Source organism: Larus michahellis, chromosome 2 (genome assembly GCF_964199755.1).
Source record: "Larus michahellis chromosome 2, bLarMic1.1, whole genome shotgun sequence".
Classification (NCBI taxonomy): Eukaryota; Metazoa; Chordata; class Aves; order Charadriiformes; family Laridae; genus Larus; species Larus michahellis.
This window is the reverse complement of record NC_133897.1, coordinates 50,811,187-50,827,912: the sequence shown is the minus strand read 5'-3', so window position 1 is coordinate 50,827,912 and position 16,726 is coordinate 50,811,187. Positions and strand designations below refer to the sequence as shown.

The following is a 16,726-nucleotide window of genomic DNA, read 5'->3' as shown; positions in this document are numbered from 1 at the left end:
TTCTTTCATGCAGCGAAAAACTCAAGTCAGTTTTGTTATTGTTTATAGGAATTTTTGCTTCCTGGCTTTTAGTGCTGTCAGCAGGAATATTAACAAACAACTTATTCGATTTTATATCCTGATAAATTTAGCTCTTCAGATTCTCACAGAGAGCAGAGCTATGTTACCCCTGGGTGTTGTTAAGCTGAAGAGCACAAGTTACTATTTATTTTAGGGTGCCTCTAACCTAAAATAGGGGAAATTCGAGTATCTGGGAAGAAACTTTGGATTTTGAGAAAGACTAGAAGATTAGATATAGTCTCAAAAAGGACTGGTGTCCACCTGGACCTTTTCTTTCTGTGAACGTGGATTGGGTCATTGCTCGGCCTCTGCCTGCTTGCTACAGTGTAGTAGACATTAAAGTGACATTAAACAATTTCACAAGCTTTTCTGCAGTTCAGAATGACTGTATCGAAGCTTTTGCTTTTCAGTCCCAACCTACCCAGGGCTTTATAAAAGCAGGCGGAGAAGACAGCTGTAGTTTGACATAGAATCATAGAATCATAGAATGGTTCAGGTTAGAAGGGACCTTAAAGATCATCCAATTCTAACCCCCATCCTGGGCTGACTTGTTGGAAACAAAGCCCCTTTAGAGGCATCGCTGTGACACATCGACAATATCACAGTTATCACATCACAGCGATAGCCCAATATATACCTTCCCAATTACAGGCTGAAAATAGTTATGAGAGAGGATAAGGGTGTGAATCAGATGAGGCACATGAGTTCTGTGGACATGTGTAAGTTTGCCCTTGGGTTAACTCTTTTAGCACCGCTGTTAGCACTGCTTTTAAAGACCGTTGCAAAGTCTCTACAATCTCATGCCTTTTTTCCTTTCAGACAAGCCCTGCGGGGACCCGCCGTCCTTCCCCCACACCATCCTGCACGGCCACACTGGCTTTGAAATGGGGGATGAGCTGCTGTACGTTTGCGCCCAGGGGTACATCATGGGCAACAAGGAGACAGCCTTCACGCTGCTCTGCGACAGCTGCGGGGAGTGGTACGGGCAGGTTCAGGCCTGTGTCAAAGGTAAGCTCGCCTGGCACACGGAGCATCCCTCCGGGAGGTCGCAGCCTCCCATCAGCCCAACTGAAATGTTTTCAGGCTGACAGGGGTGTCTCCTGGGCATGGGCGGTCCCCCTGAAGGTCTTGGTGACTGGAGCATCAATGTCTTGGCTGACCCAACAGGGTTTTTACAATCCTGTTGGTAGGTATCTCCAGTAAACCACAGGAGAGGATAGTTTATTCATACTTATATGAGCATGAAGTTTATTTCTGGGTAGCAGGAGCCATTCAAAATAAAAAAATTGGAATTTTTAATGCCATTATAATTTTTTTCTGTGTTCGCTAACCCATTTCAGGGATTCACTGAGTCTTAGCCCAGGGTTATCACTCAGCTCCTGCCTTCCAGTCCACCATCTTCCTTCCTTTTCCCACAATTCCATTTTTCTTTAGTACTGAACATAATTTTTAATTACTGGAAAATAACCTTCACCTGCATATTTAATACCAGAATCAGCCCCTTTCTGGAAATCAGCTGTTTACAATCTCGTATGTGCTCATTGTGTTACTGGATGAGGTTTGTAACTTTTCATTGTACTTCGTTTACTCAAGGAAAGCGATTACTACGGATGTTGCAAGAAATATCAGAGGTATTTTTTTCAGGGTAGTTCAACAGCCATGCCCAGGCAGCATTAATGAGCCAAAGTCATTGCTTACCAGATAAAGTGTACAATGCAGGTTTTGTATGTCTTCTGCTATGTATATTTTCACATGACGCCACAGACTTGCTACAGAGCAGGCTACTGAAATGAAAACTTGGTGTTTGTTCTCACCTGTGGGAACCTAGAGCAAGTACAGAGAAAAGCTGGTGACTTTTTGTAGGCAAGCACCAAGCATGGCCTGCACGCCAATAACATCTTTCCTTACCATAGATATTCTGAGGCTGTCCATGGCTTTATCACCCGGTCACCAGCCTTACGTGGTGCTACACGCTGAGGCCCCTGAGACAGAATCCTCCTTAGAAGGACAAGATGCCACGGTGGTACTGTGGCCACACGGAGACAGGGGTCAATATAGCTCAAGAGCACAGCAGACCCATATGCAACCGCCCCCTCTTCTTTATATTTACTAGGTTAAATTGAGCTGACCAATTGACATGACAAGAGGTAACAGGCACAAACTTGAACATAGGAAGTTCCACCTCAACATGAGGAGGAACTTCTTTACTATGAGGGTGGCAGAGCACTGGAACAGGCTGCCCAGAGAGGTGGTGGAGTCTCCGTCTTTGGAGACATTCAAAACCCACCTGGATGCGTTCCTGTGTAACCTGCTCTAGGTGACCCTGCTCTGGCAGGGGGTTGGACTAGGTGATCTCCAGAGGTCCCTTCCAACCCCTGCCATTCTGTGATTCTGTGATCCTTTAGGTGTTCTTGGATTTTTGTTGGGGACGCAAAGTAGGTAATACAATAACTGTCCATCTTTTAAGCCCCAGACCCTGTCCACTGGCTCATGAGAAGCTGGTTTGGCTGATCTGAGCTTTTACGATCCCTTTCCTACTAGTTGCTTTAGCACTTTTGAACTTCTGGCTTTATATACATGATAAATGCTGCTTCCTTTTCGTATCTTAGGAAAATTAAAGACCTACGTAAATTAAGAGAACTGGCTGTGCCACAGAAGAAGTCTGTGACAGAGTGGCAGAAATACAACTTGGGCTAGAGCTAAGCAGTGAGAAGAAAAGCTTAAAGAACTGTATTATTTTTTAATTTGCCCCATTAAAAAGGCGTGCAATTTTTATCTTGCACTATGATTTCAGGATTTTTTCTACAAACACATCAGTAGCTACCCAGATATTTACTCCATTAAAAGGAATGAAAGTGAATTTTCTTACCAAATAACTTGACTCAAGGAATCAGGCTTTTAGTTAGAAAATAAAAAACAAAATGTAAAAGCTCTGGGAAATTATAATAATGGTATCTCCTTCATTTAAACCTTCAAGAAAATCCACCTTTATATGGTAGTTAAGTTCTGCAACAAACTTTTAACTTTCCCCTTGTTTAAACATAGGCTAAACAGTACCATGGGTTTGGATGTGGATGCAATCCGAATTCTGCTTTCTCATTCTGCTTCTCATGTTACCCTGCTCAGTGCGGAAAGCTCACAATTTCTCCAATATTTAAGAACAGTCATCAGAGTATCTTACTATTTTTTTTCAGAGAGATATCACACCTTTAGGATGATATTTCTGGCAAAACGGATAAATTTTAAGCAGAGGAATGGGCAGCTGTTGGGTAGCTGAGCTGGAGCTACCAATATATAGTCATATATATCCATTTCGGAACCTATATATTCCTTAATGCCCAGGGGCTTGCAAGGAGTTATTTTTACTCATGAATATGTACCGGCAGGCAGTGGATAACCATGAGAAAACGTCAAACTTGTTCTTAGTAGAAATGGGTCATGTCTGCGCACCAGGGAATCAGATATTCTAAACCATCCAGATGATAGTATAGACCTACCAAAAAAAAAATAAAAAAAATTCCAACATCTTTGTGAACTATTTCAGCTTCCAGAACTGTTCTTACAAACAGCAGTTCAGATGATTAAGTGAAATAGTGCAGGGAGTGGAGGAGGAGCGTGGAGGGAAAGAAGGAAAAAAGAGTATCTGCAACTGATACCCCGGTGGGTCCGAATCTGCTGTAATCCACAGCAGATTGACGTTTCTCTTTTCCTTCACTGAGGTTAGTGAAAATGCTAACTGTATCACACATAGAAATAAAACGGTATTACACCAAAGTAAGGAAGGGAAAGAATCAGGCCATTTAAGTTGTGTGTGTGTTTCACTGTTTTCCCTGGATAAATAGTCTTATTTCCCCTGTTTTGCCTGAGCCTTCCACACAGCCGCAGGGGAGAGAAAAATATTTTTAAAAGAAATAGGAAAGTGTGGCTGTAAAATCACAAACATCAACACTGGAACTTGGGAGCAGATGTAATATTGTGGATTATGATTTTTAAAATGATTTAAATGTGGACTTCGTGCTGAGGGGCTTCCTTTGATTAATGTTTTTCAAACACTTCAAGGACCTGGGATAGAAAATACAATATGTGTTCAATTAATAATTATATATTCAATCCTCCTGATGACAATTCTTTAAGAAAGGAGGCTTTACAGGAAGACTGAAATGTGCAATACTGTGGTTCATTATTTTTAAAAACCGAAGAATTCAGTGAAAAAGAACAACAACAAAAAGGAATTTAATTAAAAGAAACCTGATTTACAGTTTACAGATATTTTGGGGTCCTAGGAGAGAGGAGAATAATTAAGTACTCCAGAAGTCAGCACACACACTACTTTTTAAGTGCTTGGAAGCAAGGGAGTAACTTCCCTATCATGAAGGTTAATGATCGGACTAAACGGAAAATTTATATCCCTGTTGGCAGCATTTCTGTCCCGACTGTCTCACATCAGAGGAAAGATGGTCCTGAAGCCACTTCGATGAAGTGCTATGTTTAGAGGCTGGTAAGATGATACGGTTCCCTTGTTCTGCATCTGCGCTGGGTGAGCAACTGGAAATGTGCAGTGTCCCCGCTGCTCCTACACCAACACAACTGGGCCACAGGGGGAAAACTCTGTCCAGAAGATTAAAAGATATAAGGCCTGTTCCTACTTCTTGCACTGCCTCTGAGACCTGGAGCAAGTCTCTAGACTACTCTTTAGAGAAGTCACTAGACTCCACCTCATCCACGAACAAGTGATAACCTTTATCCAGCTCCATAAAGCTTTCTGAGATTTGCAGGTGACCCGCTTGGTAACATTGCCACATTATAATGCCCAGCTTTACATTCCCAGATGCTCACCCAGAGCAAATACAGAGTTGAAGAACTATCATCATGGCAGCGTCTAAATATAGCACGTAAATTTCTTTGAAGTAGCTTTATGATCATCTTGCCTCTCTGTTTTGATCCAGTTAGAGAGATACAGTCCATTCTGTATCTCTCTGTCTGTATCATACAGTCTATCAGCACCCAGGATGTCAGCGTACGACCATACAGTCGGCAAATTTGCAGACTAAATGCCAAAAAAATATTATGCATCAATACACGTATAATCCAAAATATGTGGCAAACTTGGCTATAGGCATAACTGAACAAAATAATTTTGGGGGTATAGTAAGGTATTCTGGATACAGTAAAGTATGTTGGCAATTAGGAAACCAGTTCATTTCAAGTGGCTTTAATGTGCATTGCGCACACCAGGTAATGGACTGTAATTTTTAATCAAGATGCTTTTTAAGAAAAAAAAGTGTCTCTGTATAGTTAGTGTTTCCTGCAATTTCTCATCATGAAAAGACGCTGTGTTCTAGCTGAAAACACAGGGATATTCAACCCAACAAAGCAACCTTAAGCAAAGAACAGGGAAATACATGGTTTTTCGCGGTTTATTATTTTTTCTGTTTCTGTGGAGAGAACACATTTGTTTCACAAAATATATCCTGAAGATTGGCATTGTAGTAAGGTCTCAAAGCAGCTGTATACGTGCCACGCTGTGGCTGTCCTGCAGGCACACAGACTAAAGCGACTGTTGCTAAATGACAGTTGTTTTTTTTTTCCCAAAATGAACCACGGGTTCAATATCAGGAGCATTAATACTAACATTTCAGTAGCGGTGGGGTGTCAGGGCTGCATCGCATTAGGCTGTGTCCTTGAGAGTTTGCTTCCTCAAAGGAAAGACAGATTAAATGGCTGGGAAATCATGTCACATCTCTGCCCTAAAACTGGCTAAGAAGAATGTCATATATTTATCCTCTTCCCTTGACTGCTTTGGTGGTTTTTTTTTCAACTACAAGCGTGTGGCAGGGGAGGTCATATCTTCTGCACATCTAAGAAATCTCTCCGGTGTCAATACTTGGATATTTGTCTAGTGCATTCAGAGCTGGTCTCACTTTTCCACAGTGAGAACGGTACTTGTGATTTCAGTGTAAGGAGGATTCGGCTGACTTTGACCACCTCTGAAAGCTTCACCTACAGCTCCCACCCTTTTTGCCTGATTCAGCTGTTCTTATTACTTCAAACATTGTTTTCAAGAACAGTATTGATTCCCATTCATGTAATCTGTAAACATGACTACCCAGCACCGTTTAATGCTTTTTCTTTTTTTTTTTTTAATGGCTTCTGGTCTTATTTAGGAATGCCTTTTTTTTTTTTTTTTGACAGTGCAAAGGGAGAGTTGTAACACACATATAAAATAAGCAACAAAATATGTCCGTGGCCTGTCCAAACAATTGTTATGACAAACTCTGGTTCTCTTTTCAGGTCTGTCACTGAGCGGTTGTATTAGATTAATGTAAAGTATCGATCTGGCATGAACCGATTCTGCCAAATGGAATTAGTTTTAAAAATTATGATGGGTTATTTATTTATATAAGCAGGCTTTCTGCTAGAATAAAAACCTCTTGTAGCTGTTGGAAAAGACAAAAGGCAACACAAATTCTGTCTAGTGTGCTCTGGTTGATTGGAGAGAAGTGTGTCCGTCTGCCTGATCCAAGTCAAATGGATAATTTCTTTGAGATGCTGTAGTTCACAAATCTGACTGATCTTAGGCAAGTCGGTCTACATGCACTTTTCCTTCCCACCCTTAAAGACAGATGCCGGCTTGTTGATATTTGCTGTAACTACTTTGAGTTTCTTAGAATAAAGATGTTTTTATGCAGTAGAAATGTTTATAGTGATGGTCTACATAGAATCAAGTTTCAATTTCCTGTACTCCAAAAATACATCCAGAAAATATGCAGCGCGCTTTATGGTTGTCCAAAATAGCAACACTCAAAATAGAGCTCGGATGCCAATATGCTATCTAGAAGAAAAATTAAACTGATCCTAGAGTGTGGAAAACCAGGCTCTTTGTTTTTGCCTGTCTCTGTGTTTGGTCAATGTTTTCACATTAGGATCAAAAGTTGAAGGAGATAAAAGCTGTTCAGGACTGGATGCTTCCCAGAAAGGACAAGGCTGAATTAAAAGGATTTTACCTTTTAATTGAGCTTTACATCTTTGGTAGTATGCCATTTCAGCATCTGTTGCTGTAAAATGTTCATTTCAGCCTCAGTAATCCCTCAGACAGTGAATCAAAACTCACTGATCCTTCAGTCTGCCAGAGCAGGGCAGGGGAAGATGTAACAATGACCAAATATAGAAAGTTTTTGGTCTTGGACTAATTAATTTCAGTGCTGGCTCTTCTTAAAACCAGACCTGCCTGGGTAGGAAGAAAGATGCAACCACTTTTAAATCAGTTTGCTAGCTGTTTTAAAAATGTGTATAATTAAAGCTTACAACTATTTGGATAAGAGGTGGAGCTCAATTGACTTTGGTTGTTGCTCTTCAGTGCTGAGACTAAAATTCAGAGAGCTGGAAAGCTCAAGAAAGTGCTGAGGAGGTGAGCAAAGAGAAGTGCAAAAGTTGTGCAATCTGTTCCTGGAAAATCAAGCTCATGGCTGACTTAAAAGATTGTCATGGTAACACAAACTCACTAAATATCAAGTCCAAGCCCCATTTGAAGGTCTGAGGCCCAGAAGAAAGAATAGAATATTATTACTGTGTAAGTTAATTCAGGATCATATAAATCAAAGCTTCGGAGGAAGGGGGTCTGTATTTCCTTTGATGGTTTGAGAGCTCAATAGTTGCTTTCATTCTGGCATCCCGTAAGCTAACATTAGTTATGTTGATAGTCTTTGCTATAAACTACACAAATACAGGAGATTGCGTATGAAAATACATTATAGCAGCTTTACAACTTGGGCTACAATCTGATTGTCAGAAGGAACAAGACTCCCTTATGCGGTGACGAGCAGCGCATAATGAGCTCCAATCTCAGGCTCTCTTTAGACTACAATGGGCTTTTTCTTTCCTCAGCTGAGTACTAAGAAAGCACCGATTCATTTCTATACATGCAGGATCAGGCCCAAAGACAAGCAGGTTTGATGGAGACTTGATTGATGATTCAATAAACCCGTAATATGTTCTGATAGACTGAGGACTCCTATTTTCCTAGGAGCACATGCTCTTTCCTGTTGTGCCTCCATAGGACTTTCTTCTCAAGGGTTGAAAGTACACAGCAGGAGAGGCACTAAAGGGGAAGAGCTTCAAATTCTATAGAAAGCACATTGCTATAGTTGTTCAGCATTCACCAGTGATCTATAATGGTCAATAAGCCGAATACTAGCTAACCAAAGAATAGGTCTGGAGGAAACAACACAAGCAAATGACTAATTTTTGTTCACGGGTGCGTGTGCATGCACTAGAACACCATAACATAGAAATCAATGTTTCATCCTCAGCTGGATTACTGTAGTCTGAAAAATAGATGAGTGGCAAAACTAAAGGTACAGGAGACATACAGGTGAAGACAGACTGGTGTGACGATTCATCTCAAAAAAGAAAACAATGACCATCGCAGCTGGTAACTGGTTCTCACATTACGATGTTCGAGTTCACATATATCCAATGGACACCTATAGGCTGTCATGAGACATTCTGGGCTTTAGTGAAGCAGGCTTGCCAGATATCAACTTTTAGCAGGAGTCTGGATGGTAAGAGGACAAAATGGCTTGAGGCACCATTTCCATGCAAAGAGAGTGCTAGGGAGAAAAATTCTTAAGTAGAAAGCGAGTCAAGGGACAAAGTGAGACTAGCATTTGATGGCTATTATAAGTGCTACATAGTGATGGCCAGTGCCACACAGAGCTTCAAAAATACGTTGCTAAAGTGCTTTGGTATTCAGAGGTACACTCCAGTCATTAATGAAAGTCTGAAATACTGTTGGAAAAGATTTTAGGATGAATTTGAAAAGAGAGTCCTACCAGGAAGCTTTCCACTCTGAGAGCTGGATTCCCCTGTCTGTTAAGTTGTCTTTGCACCAGATGGAAGTTTTTTCCTGCTTTGGAGAGGACGGAGAGGGTCTAGAGGATTACACGAGCAGATGAGGACACCGGGACCGGGAGGGAGAGGGGTCCGTTGTTGGTGCTGTTGTATCATGCGCAGGTTTCACCCTACAGCCTTGCTGTGAGATGAGAGGACCTGCTGAGAACATCCAGTTCGCCAGCATGATAGCTTTCACAGAGGTATTAACTCTCCACAGGCTATGTCGCACATTTCGGTTTCCTCAGCATAACTGCTTTGGTTTATGGTAGACCAGATGCTATTCCAAGAAAAATACCTTTTGCTAATACTCATTCTGTTCTGGCACCTGGCTTAAGCTGCTCTGGCAAAAAGTTAGCTGGTGTGAGCTGTATCACCACTAAGTGTTTTTGGTCAGACTGGTTTTGACGATATTTCTAATCTTTCTTAAGAGTAGACCAAATATGGCTCTGCCAGAAGTCTGGGAAGCAGTCTCCAAGGAGAATGTGACTCATTCGGAAATTGAGGTGGGCCCCAGATGAAAATGTGATTCAAAGTTGGTTAAGTGTAAAAAGGCAAAAAAAGATAAGGCTTTATGAATGCATTGATTTGTAATACAGCTTCTCCTATTAATTTCTTGTTCCCCATGTCATGCCAGGTCTATTGCTTCACTGTCTTCATGAAAGACTAAACACTCTCTTAAAAAGAAAAATTCTCACCCTGAATCAGTTTGTTTTATTTTCCATATCCCAAGGCACTATTTTCTAGGACTTTTAATGCCAGCATAAATCTCAGCAATTACATCAACTTTCTATGGAGTAAAACTTGTGTGAGCTGAAAATCAACCACCCTGTCTAGTTTGGAATATTTTTCATTGAGCTAAGGTTTTAGAAGAGTGGAAGAAATATAAATTACAATGCATTATTTCATTCAAATTCGAACATTTAGCTTCAGGCTTTGACTCAAGTCTATTTTGCTGTGAGTGGTAGGTCTGTTGAGGCATGGGGGGTATTTCTAAATCAAACTCAAACTTTGTGATGAATCTGCTCCTCTGTTGCACTTAGTTATTTTTTTGCTGGTTTGGTTTTGTTGTTGTTTGGGTTTTTTTTCTCTTTTCTTTTTGCTAACATTTAGTTTCTTAAAATTGGAAGTCTGAGAGTTGCTTACGGACACTATTGTCTTGATACCTAGGTGTTAGGCTTTACGTGTTGGAGGCAGAGTTTTCTATCCTTGCAGTCATGTGTACATCTTGCTTTCTTCAGATGAAGATGAGCAGAACTCAGTGTCAGCTTTGGTGTGTGGGGGTCTTCCTCGGGCAGCTCTGAAGAGCTCTCATGGAATGAGAAATACCATTCAGCTCACCTGGCCCCAGGTGTCGTATCACTGCAACACCAATGCCATTGAAGAAAAGTAGTATAATGATCAAAAAACTGAACATAAGGTACTGAATATAATCCTTTAAAATCAACTGGCTTAAAAGGGATGAAGTTGTTATAAAACTTCTAGTTTTTTGGTGTTTTTTTTTTTTAAAGTCCAATTGTGAATTGATTACTTTTTGCTATACACTCCTCTCCACACCCATTTCTTGCTTGAATATGATGAAAAATTTTCCTGAAGTCTGGCAAAAAGAGTCATGTTAGGGAGAGTGAAGGTTTGAGAAAACAATAAGCAGGAATGAGGACTTGTTTTTAAATCTGGATAGATATTAGCAGTTAGCATTGACACCTATCCTGATTTTCTTAAAAAACTTGATATTGACTATCAGCTTATGGTGGACCATCCCCTTTTCAAATAAACAATAACATTGAATGAAAAATGCTGTCTAAAAGTCACTCCTCATTGCACCTTTCTTCTTGGTGTGTTGTAACAAATGAGCCCAGGGCTTTTCTGAAGGAATTAAATGTTAGCTTTTGTGGGTTTTTTTCATGTTTCTAGATGAAACTGAGGCACACATTGACTATGAAGATAACTTTCCTGATGACAGATCAATACCTATTGTTGAGAATGAACATGTCAATGGCAAAGAAGAAATGGAGCAGGAGCAAGAACAGCTTTCCTTCAGTAAAAGTTCAGAGGAAGGAAGAACTGGAAGTACCAAAGGTGTTACTCAGGACACAGACACCTCTGAAAAAGGAAGCAGGGCACCAACTGAATCCCCGGTGTCACTCCTAAGTCAAAAAAACTTGTTTTGGTTTCCATCAGAGGCTTTCAGTGAGCCTGAATCAGAGAGAGAGACAGATGATTCCACTAAAGCACAGTTTTCTGAAGGTGATGATAACCACATTGGAGTGAAGACAGCCTATGATGAACCTGGTGCCAAAATGTTTTATGACAGTGAGGATTTCCCCATTGGACCCATTCTCACAACTAATGATACAAAGGCAGAGATAGATGCAGTTGCCATCACTGACGAGTCGTGGTTAGATGGCTATCCAGTAACGCAGGAAGTGGTAGAGGATGATGAAGAGGAGGGGGATAAAGTTGATGGTTCGATGGGAACAGAAGATGATGTTGTCCTCACGACTGACCAACCCAATCATGTTGAAGTAAGAAAATCGGGCAATGGTAGCCCAGCTCCAGAAGAAGGTTTAACACAGATTGTGGCAGCAACAACAAGGATAGATGATGAAGGTGCCAAGGAGACACTGGTACCACTTACATCAGTGAGTGGTCTGGAGAACCTGAGTGTGAGCAGAGGTTACAACGATGCCGCCTGGGACCACCCAACTACATCTCTGGAAACTGTGACTCAGGAGCCTGGTACAACGATGCTGTTTGACATAACCAGCTTAAAAACGTCCCTGTCAGAAACCTCTGTGATGGTCAGCCCCTCCGATCACACTCCGTACGCAGAACCAAAAGAAACAACCGCCTACCCAGCACAAGTAGCAACCACTGCGCCAGCTCCAGATATCATTACTGACACGTCGTCCCAGGAATTAGCTGAGCAAGAAAACCTCACCCAGGGCCTTGGAGAAAAGCCCGTCCCCACTTCTGAGCCATGTGAGGGAGAGGATTGTCCCAAGTCCAGTAAAGGTGCTATCATAGCAGTAATTGTGATTCTTCTCTGCTTGTTACTGGTTGCAGCTGTCCTGGCTGTGTGGTTTTTCAAAAAACGGCAGCAGAAAAATTCTGTCTATAAACTGAATGGAAGGTGTCAACCCAGGCATCATTGCTACCACCACTACCACCACCAGCACATCGAAATGCAGAAAGTCTAACCAGGGGTCTAACCAGGCAGGGATGCTAGAAATCAGACGCAAAACATATTGATGCTAGAAGGATCACATGACTCATGGATGCTAAAGTCCAGCAGTGCAGAAAGCAGAAAAAAAAAGAATGCTAAAAGAACATAGAAGACAGCAAAGATTTCATCCTTTTGAAATCGCAGTTTAGCATATTCGACCCTTCAGAGCTAAAGAATCTGTACGTTTTTATCACAAGGGTCTTTTGGAGACATCAGCAGGACACAGCGTGCTTGGCAGTACAAATCTACAATTTGTTCCGCTTTTACATTTTGCTCCTATTAATAATAAATTAATTGATTAATTTCTGTGTTACCTGGTTATAATGTAATGGCAGGGCTGGTCAGGCCTTCTTGGTCTGTTCTCAGTGGAAGAGGGAAAGAAGGAGGGAAGGAGGGGACAAGGATGTTTTTGGAGCAACCACACATTTGGTGTTTGTTCCTTCTTTAGAACCTGCCCAAGCTGGTCAGGGTAAACCACCATAACAAATTATTACCTGATGTGTCTTAAAAAGAAAAACTATTTGCTACCATACTTTAATGGATAGTATTGCAATGGTTACTAAGGTACTTTTCTTCAATGTTGTGAATTTAACAAGCCACAAATGTTGGATCATTACGGTCTTTTTCAGGAAGGTGTTCTTTTAACCTTAGTGAAGAAGTGCCATTCTTATACTAATCTTTTTATAGAATTACATCTCCCTGGAATTCAGAGAACGCTGTAAGTGCCATTCTACCTTGAGTATCAGCAGGAGAGGAGTCAGAACACCTTTGAATCCAGGTGTTATGATGAATAGCCTCTTATTACAGAGCCAGACAGTGATGAAGCACTTTCCAGGGGAACTCTGTCTGAAGTCGGTTGCTTTTCCGAACACGATACCGACTGACCGAGATACTGAATTTTAATTCACAGCCAGTAGTACCTCTGACAACTGAAGCCACATATAATACTTCTGCCATATGAACTCTGTAGAAGGACTGATTTTCACCGTTCTGCTCTTTCATCAGCTGGAGAGTGCCTGGGGTGGACATTGGGTATGGGAGGTGGGTATCCATTTTGAATGCTGCTTATTGTGGTTTTAAAGATAAAGCAAACCTGGGCAAGTGAGAAATCGCATCCAGTTGGTAAAACGCAAACACTTGGCTTCTAGATTGGATGTTAGTGTAAAAACACAGAGGCTTTTCCAACAGCGTGATCCTTTTCAACCAGTTTGGAAAATAAACAGGGAGAGAGGGGAGAAGGTTTTCTAGAATCCCTTAACATAGTTCTGGTGCATTGAGTACAAAATACTCTTCCTTACCTTTCTCTGAACGAAGAGGAGAAAGACTGGCAACTGTGAATAATCTGCAGGTCAGAAATAAATTAATCTGACACTCTATTGTACAGCCTTAGCCAAAATACATCAGCAGTTCAACACATCAAAATACTGGAGTAAGAAAAGGTGACCGGGTGGAGTTCACCCCATTTTTGTGTTCTGTCCTGAGTCACGGTGATAACCGTCTCAAACTCCATGGAAGGTAGACTCTATGAAATGGAGTGCAGAATTGGGTCCATCATATGTACAGCCATCAAGCTCAGTGCTGGTAAGGAAAGCAAAGCATTTTTAGCCAACGGCTATACGTTATCTTGGAGAATTTGACCTCAGAGTGGTAAGAGTTGAATGCAATTGCCTGGCAAGAGCCGCAGTAAATAAAGGACAAAAACTGTAAAGATTTGTAAATATTCTCTGACATATGCATGACTTTATGCTTTGAATGCATTCTAGACTACGAAATAACCTAGAATTTCTGTTGTAAACTATTTTTTATTCAGTAACATTTTAAAAAGAAAACCACAATGGATTTCGCACTAAGCAACTTTATGGAGACTGTTAACTCAACTAAAACATACCATCTGTAATCTCATGGAAACATGCTGAAAAATAAATACAGGAACATCCATTAAAAATATTGTTTAACTGAAAGGTAGAAGTATGCGTTACAGTTCTGTGTAGCATCATTCAAAATGAAAAGTCAATGCTATTTGGCTCAGGAACTGAACTTGTGAAAATGAGACTCAAAATATAATTACAAACACAAACTGTACAGGGATCTTATGTGAGATTTAGAAAGACTTGTTATTCGTGAACCAGAAGAAAATGTACATTAACATAATGCTTTGGAGGTATTTAAATAAAAATCAAGTTACACAAAAAAGGGAAAGGAAGTGCCTGTGTGTGTTCTTGTGCAAATCATCCAGTTTTCCCCCATGTTTGTGGAGAAAAGATAGGTCTGTCACTTGGATAATTCTTGGAGAAGACACTTTGATATTAAAAAAAATCTGCTAAAAAGTGTTCAGTTTGGGCTGCTAGCCCAGCTCTCCTCAGAAGAGCATCTACCCCCTTTTGCAGCAGCATCTGCTTGTTTTCACAGTTTCCACTTTAACAGAACGATTCAGGGAGTTTGGGAAAACTAATAAAAATATGGGGATAAACAGCCCAAGAATGATACATTTGACTTAGACCTCCTTTTGTGTGCGAAGCTTGGCTAATCAAAGACAGTAGAGGTGGCGAACAATAAATATAGGACAGTAAATAAAAAATCTGAAGATGATAAGGACAAAGTACAGGGAGGGATAAGTTATCCAGTACGGGAATCAAAAGCTGAAAGTGCCAGCTCTGCGCTGAAATTAGGGAAGAAAAAAAGGGGGAAATATTGGGAGTGATTTTGCGATGGTGACATCCAGTCATTAAGAGACTGATCTGTTGCTCTGTGATAAAAGTCATGTATCACGCGCTTCCAGGGAAGCCACATATTACAACAGGCTGGCCAGAATCAGCTAACTGGTGTTAAAATGGAGACATGCTCTCCCTTTCCCCTCCTTTCCTTTATTAACAACCACCTCTTAACTGATACCCCATTTCATATAGATCCCGTGCTGCTGTGTCTGCGCAGAGCCCTCTATAAATTCTCTGTCAGGCGGGCTGAGGAGTGACACTGTGGGGTGTAACATCGGAGCTACCGGCAGCGTTCGGGGGTTCAAGCCCATGCAACCAAAAGGTTTTTGTACAGAAACTCTGGGATAATGTATTTTAGGTATTCAGTAAGTTCTCTGGCTGCAATCCCCTCAATTTCTGTGCTTGTCCTTCCATTTGCCAGCTAGGGGACAATATGTGGTTTGTTGTGCTGTATCGCCTCATTGCATACTGTACCTCAAAAGCTATTATTTTGGGGATTGCATAGATTGATTTTTTTTCTTCAATGAAAAGAATTTATGGGTTTTTTTATATGGAATAATTTTTAATGTAAAGATACAACATAATATGTAGCTGTGAAAGATCAGAATATGTAGCCACGAATGACCATTTTAAAAAAGTCATAACAAGAAACGATTAGCTTGTTGTAACACTTGTCAAACTACAGAATTACCACCAGCACAGCATAATAAACGTTTAATCCCTTTTCAGATAAGTGATAGCGAGAATGGGGCAAAGGCAGAAAGCCCTATCTTTTTTCTTTAGAGCTAGTAGTCACATAAAGTTACACCTCTGACACCCACATTTCCATTTCAAAGTGAGGAAGTTCCATCACTTTGCAAAAGAAGTAATCAGGAAAACAGCACGTTTGTTACTTCGTGCTGCTTAAAAGGCCCACCCCAAAAGGGACATCAAAGGGAAGAAAAAGTTAAAAATAATCAAGGAAAACTTACAAAGTTTTCCTACAGAAAAGATTAGCGTTTATAAACTTAAACAATTCAGAACTCTCTACAGAATTTAGTTTCATTGGTACTCTAAAGAGAGAGAAGAGGGGAGGGAAGAGAGATGGGTGTCTAAACCACGGAATATTTCCTTGCCAAAAATAAATAAATAAAAAGGTATCTATTTATTTTAATATTTTTTCCTAGGCACGGAAGAGGACTTAAGACACAAAACCCTGATTTGCTGGGGTGTGCGACCCAACTTACTTTGGCTATTTCTTACTTAACTTCTTTTTTGTATATAGCTTAAACTCTCCACACTAGGTCATTCAAGTCTTGAGTCACCAGAAAAAAGAAGTCGCTGTTTAAAGTATGGCAGACAACCAAAAGTTCAGACAGCTGCAATGAAGGATTAGTTGTGGGTTTTTCTCACTGCCTTGCTACAAACTGCATCACAGCTCTATGTTCAAACATTATTAAATGGGAATGTTTTCTCTGGCACTGACTGCTTCTCCCCACAGTTTAAGTATTGAATTTTTTTAACTGAAGTAGCTTTGGTTTACAGCTCACATTAGAACTTAAAAACATATTTCCATAGTAGCTGGCATATGCGGGCAACTGTTTATTCTCAGTACCAGCCATAATAAACACTTGTACTTTTATAATCCAACAAATCTTTGTCTAATCACAACTCCGTTTTCAGAGCTGTAAAATTTGCATGCTATTTAAACAATTTTTCATGAAGACTCTCCAGAAATTGAAAGATTTTCTAAGTCTGCCTTCATTATCAGTATAGAGCAGTAATTCACCGTAAAGGATGTGGAGATAGATACACAGCGGACATTAATTGCAAGAGTGCATGGAGAAAAAGCTTTGTA

General features: G+C 40.6%; 1 protein-coding gene across 1 annotated transcript in view; it reads left to right on the top strand.

The window, feature by feature from the left end:
- Window positions 1-12,254, top strand: part of SUSD5 (sushi domain containing 5) — a 41,975-nt gene extending 29,721 nt beyond the window's left edge. Inside the window, exons 4-5 of the mRNA XM_074573486.1 lie at window positions 880-1,068; window positions 10,864-12,254. Coding sequence (XP_074429587.1) covers window positions 880-1,068; window positions 10,864-12,149 — 1,475 coding nt within the window. The 3' untranslated portion in view covers window positions 12,150-12,254. The remainder of the gene's footprint in view (window positions 1-879; window positions 1,069-10,863) is intronic.
- Window positions 12,255-16,726: the final 4,472 nt, after the last annotated feature.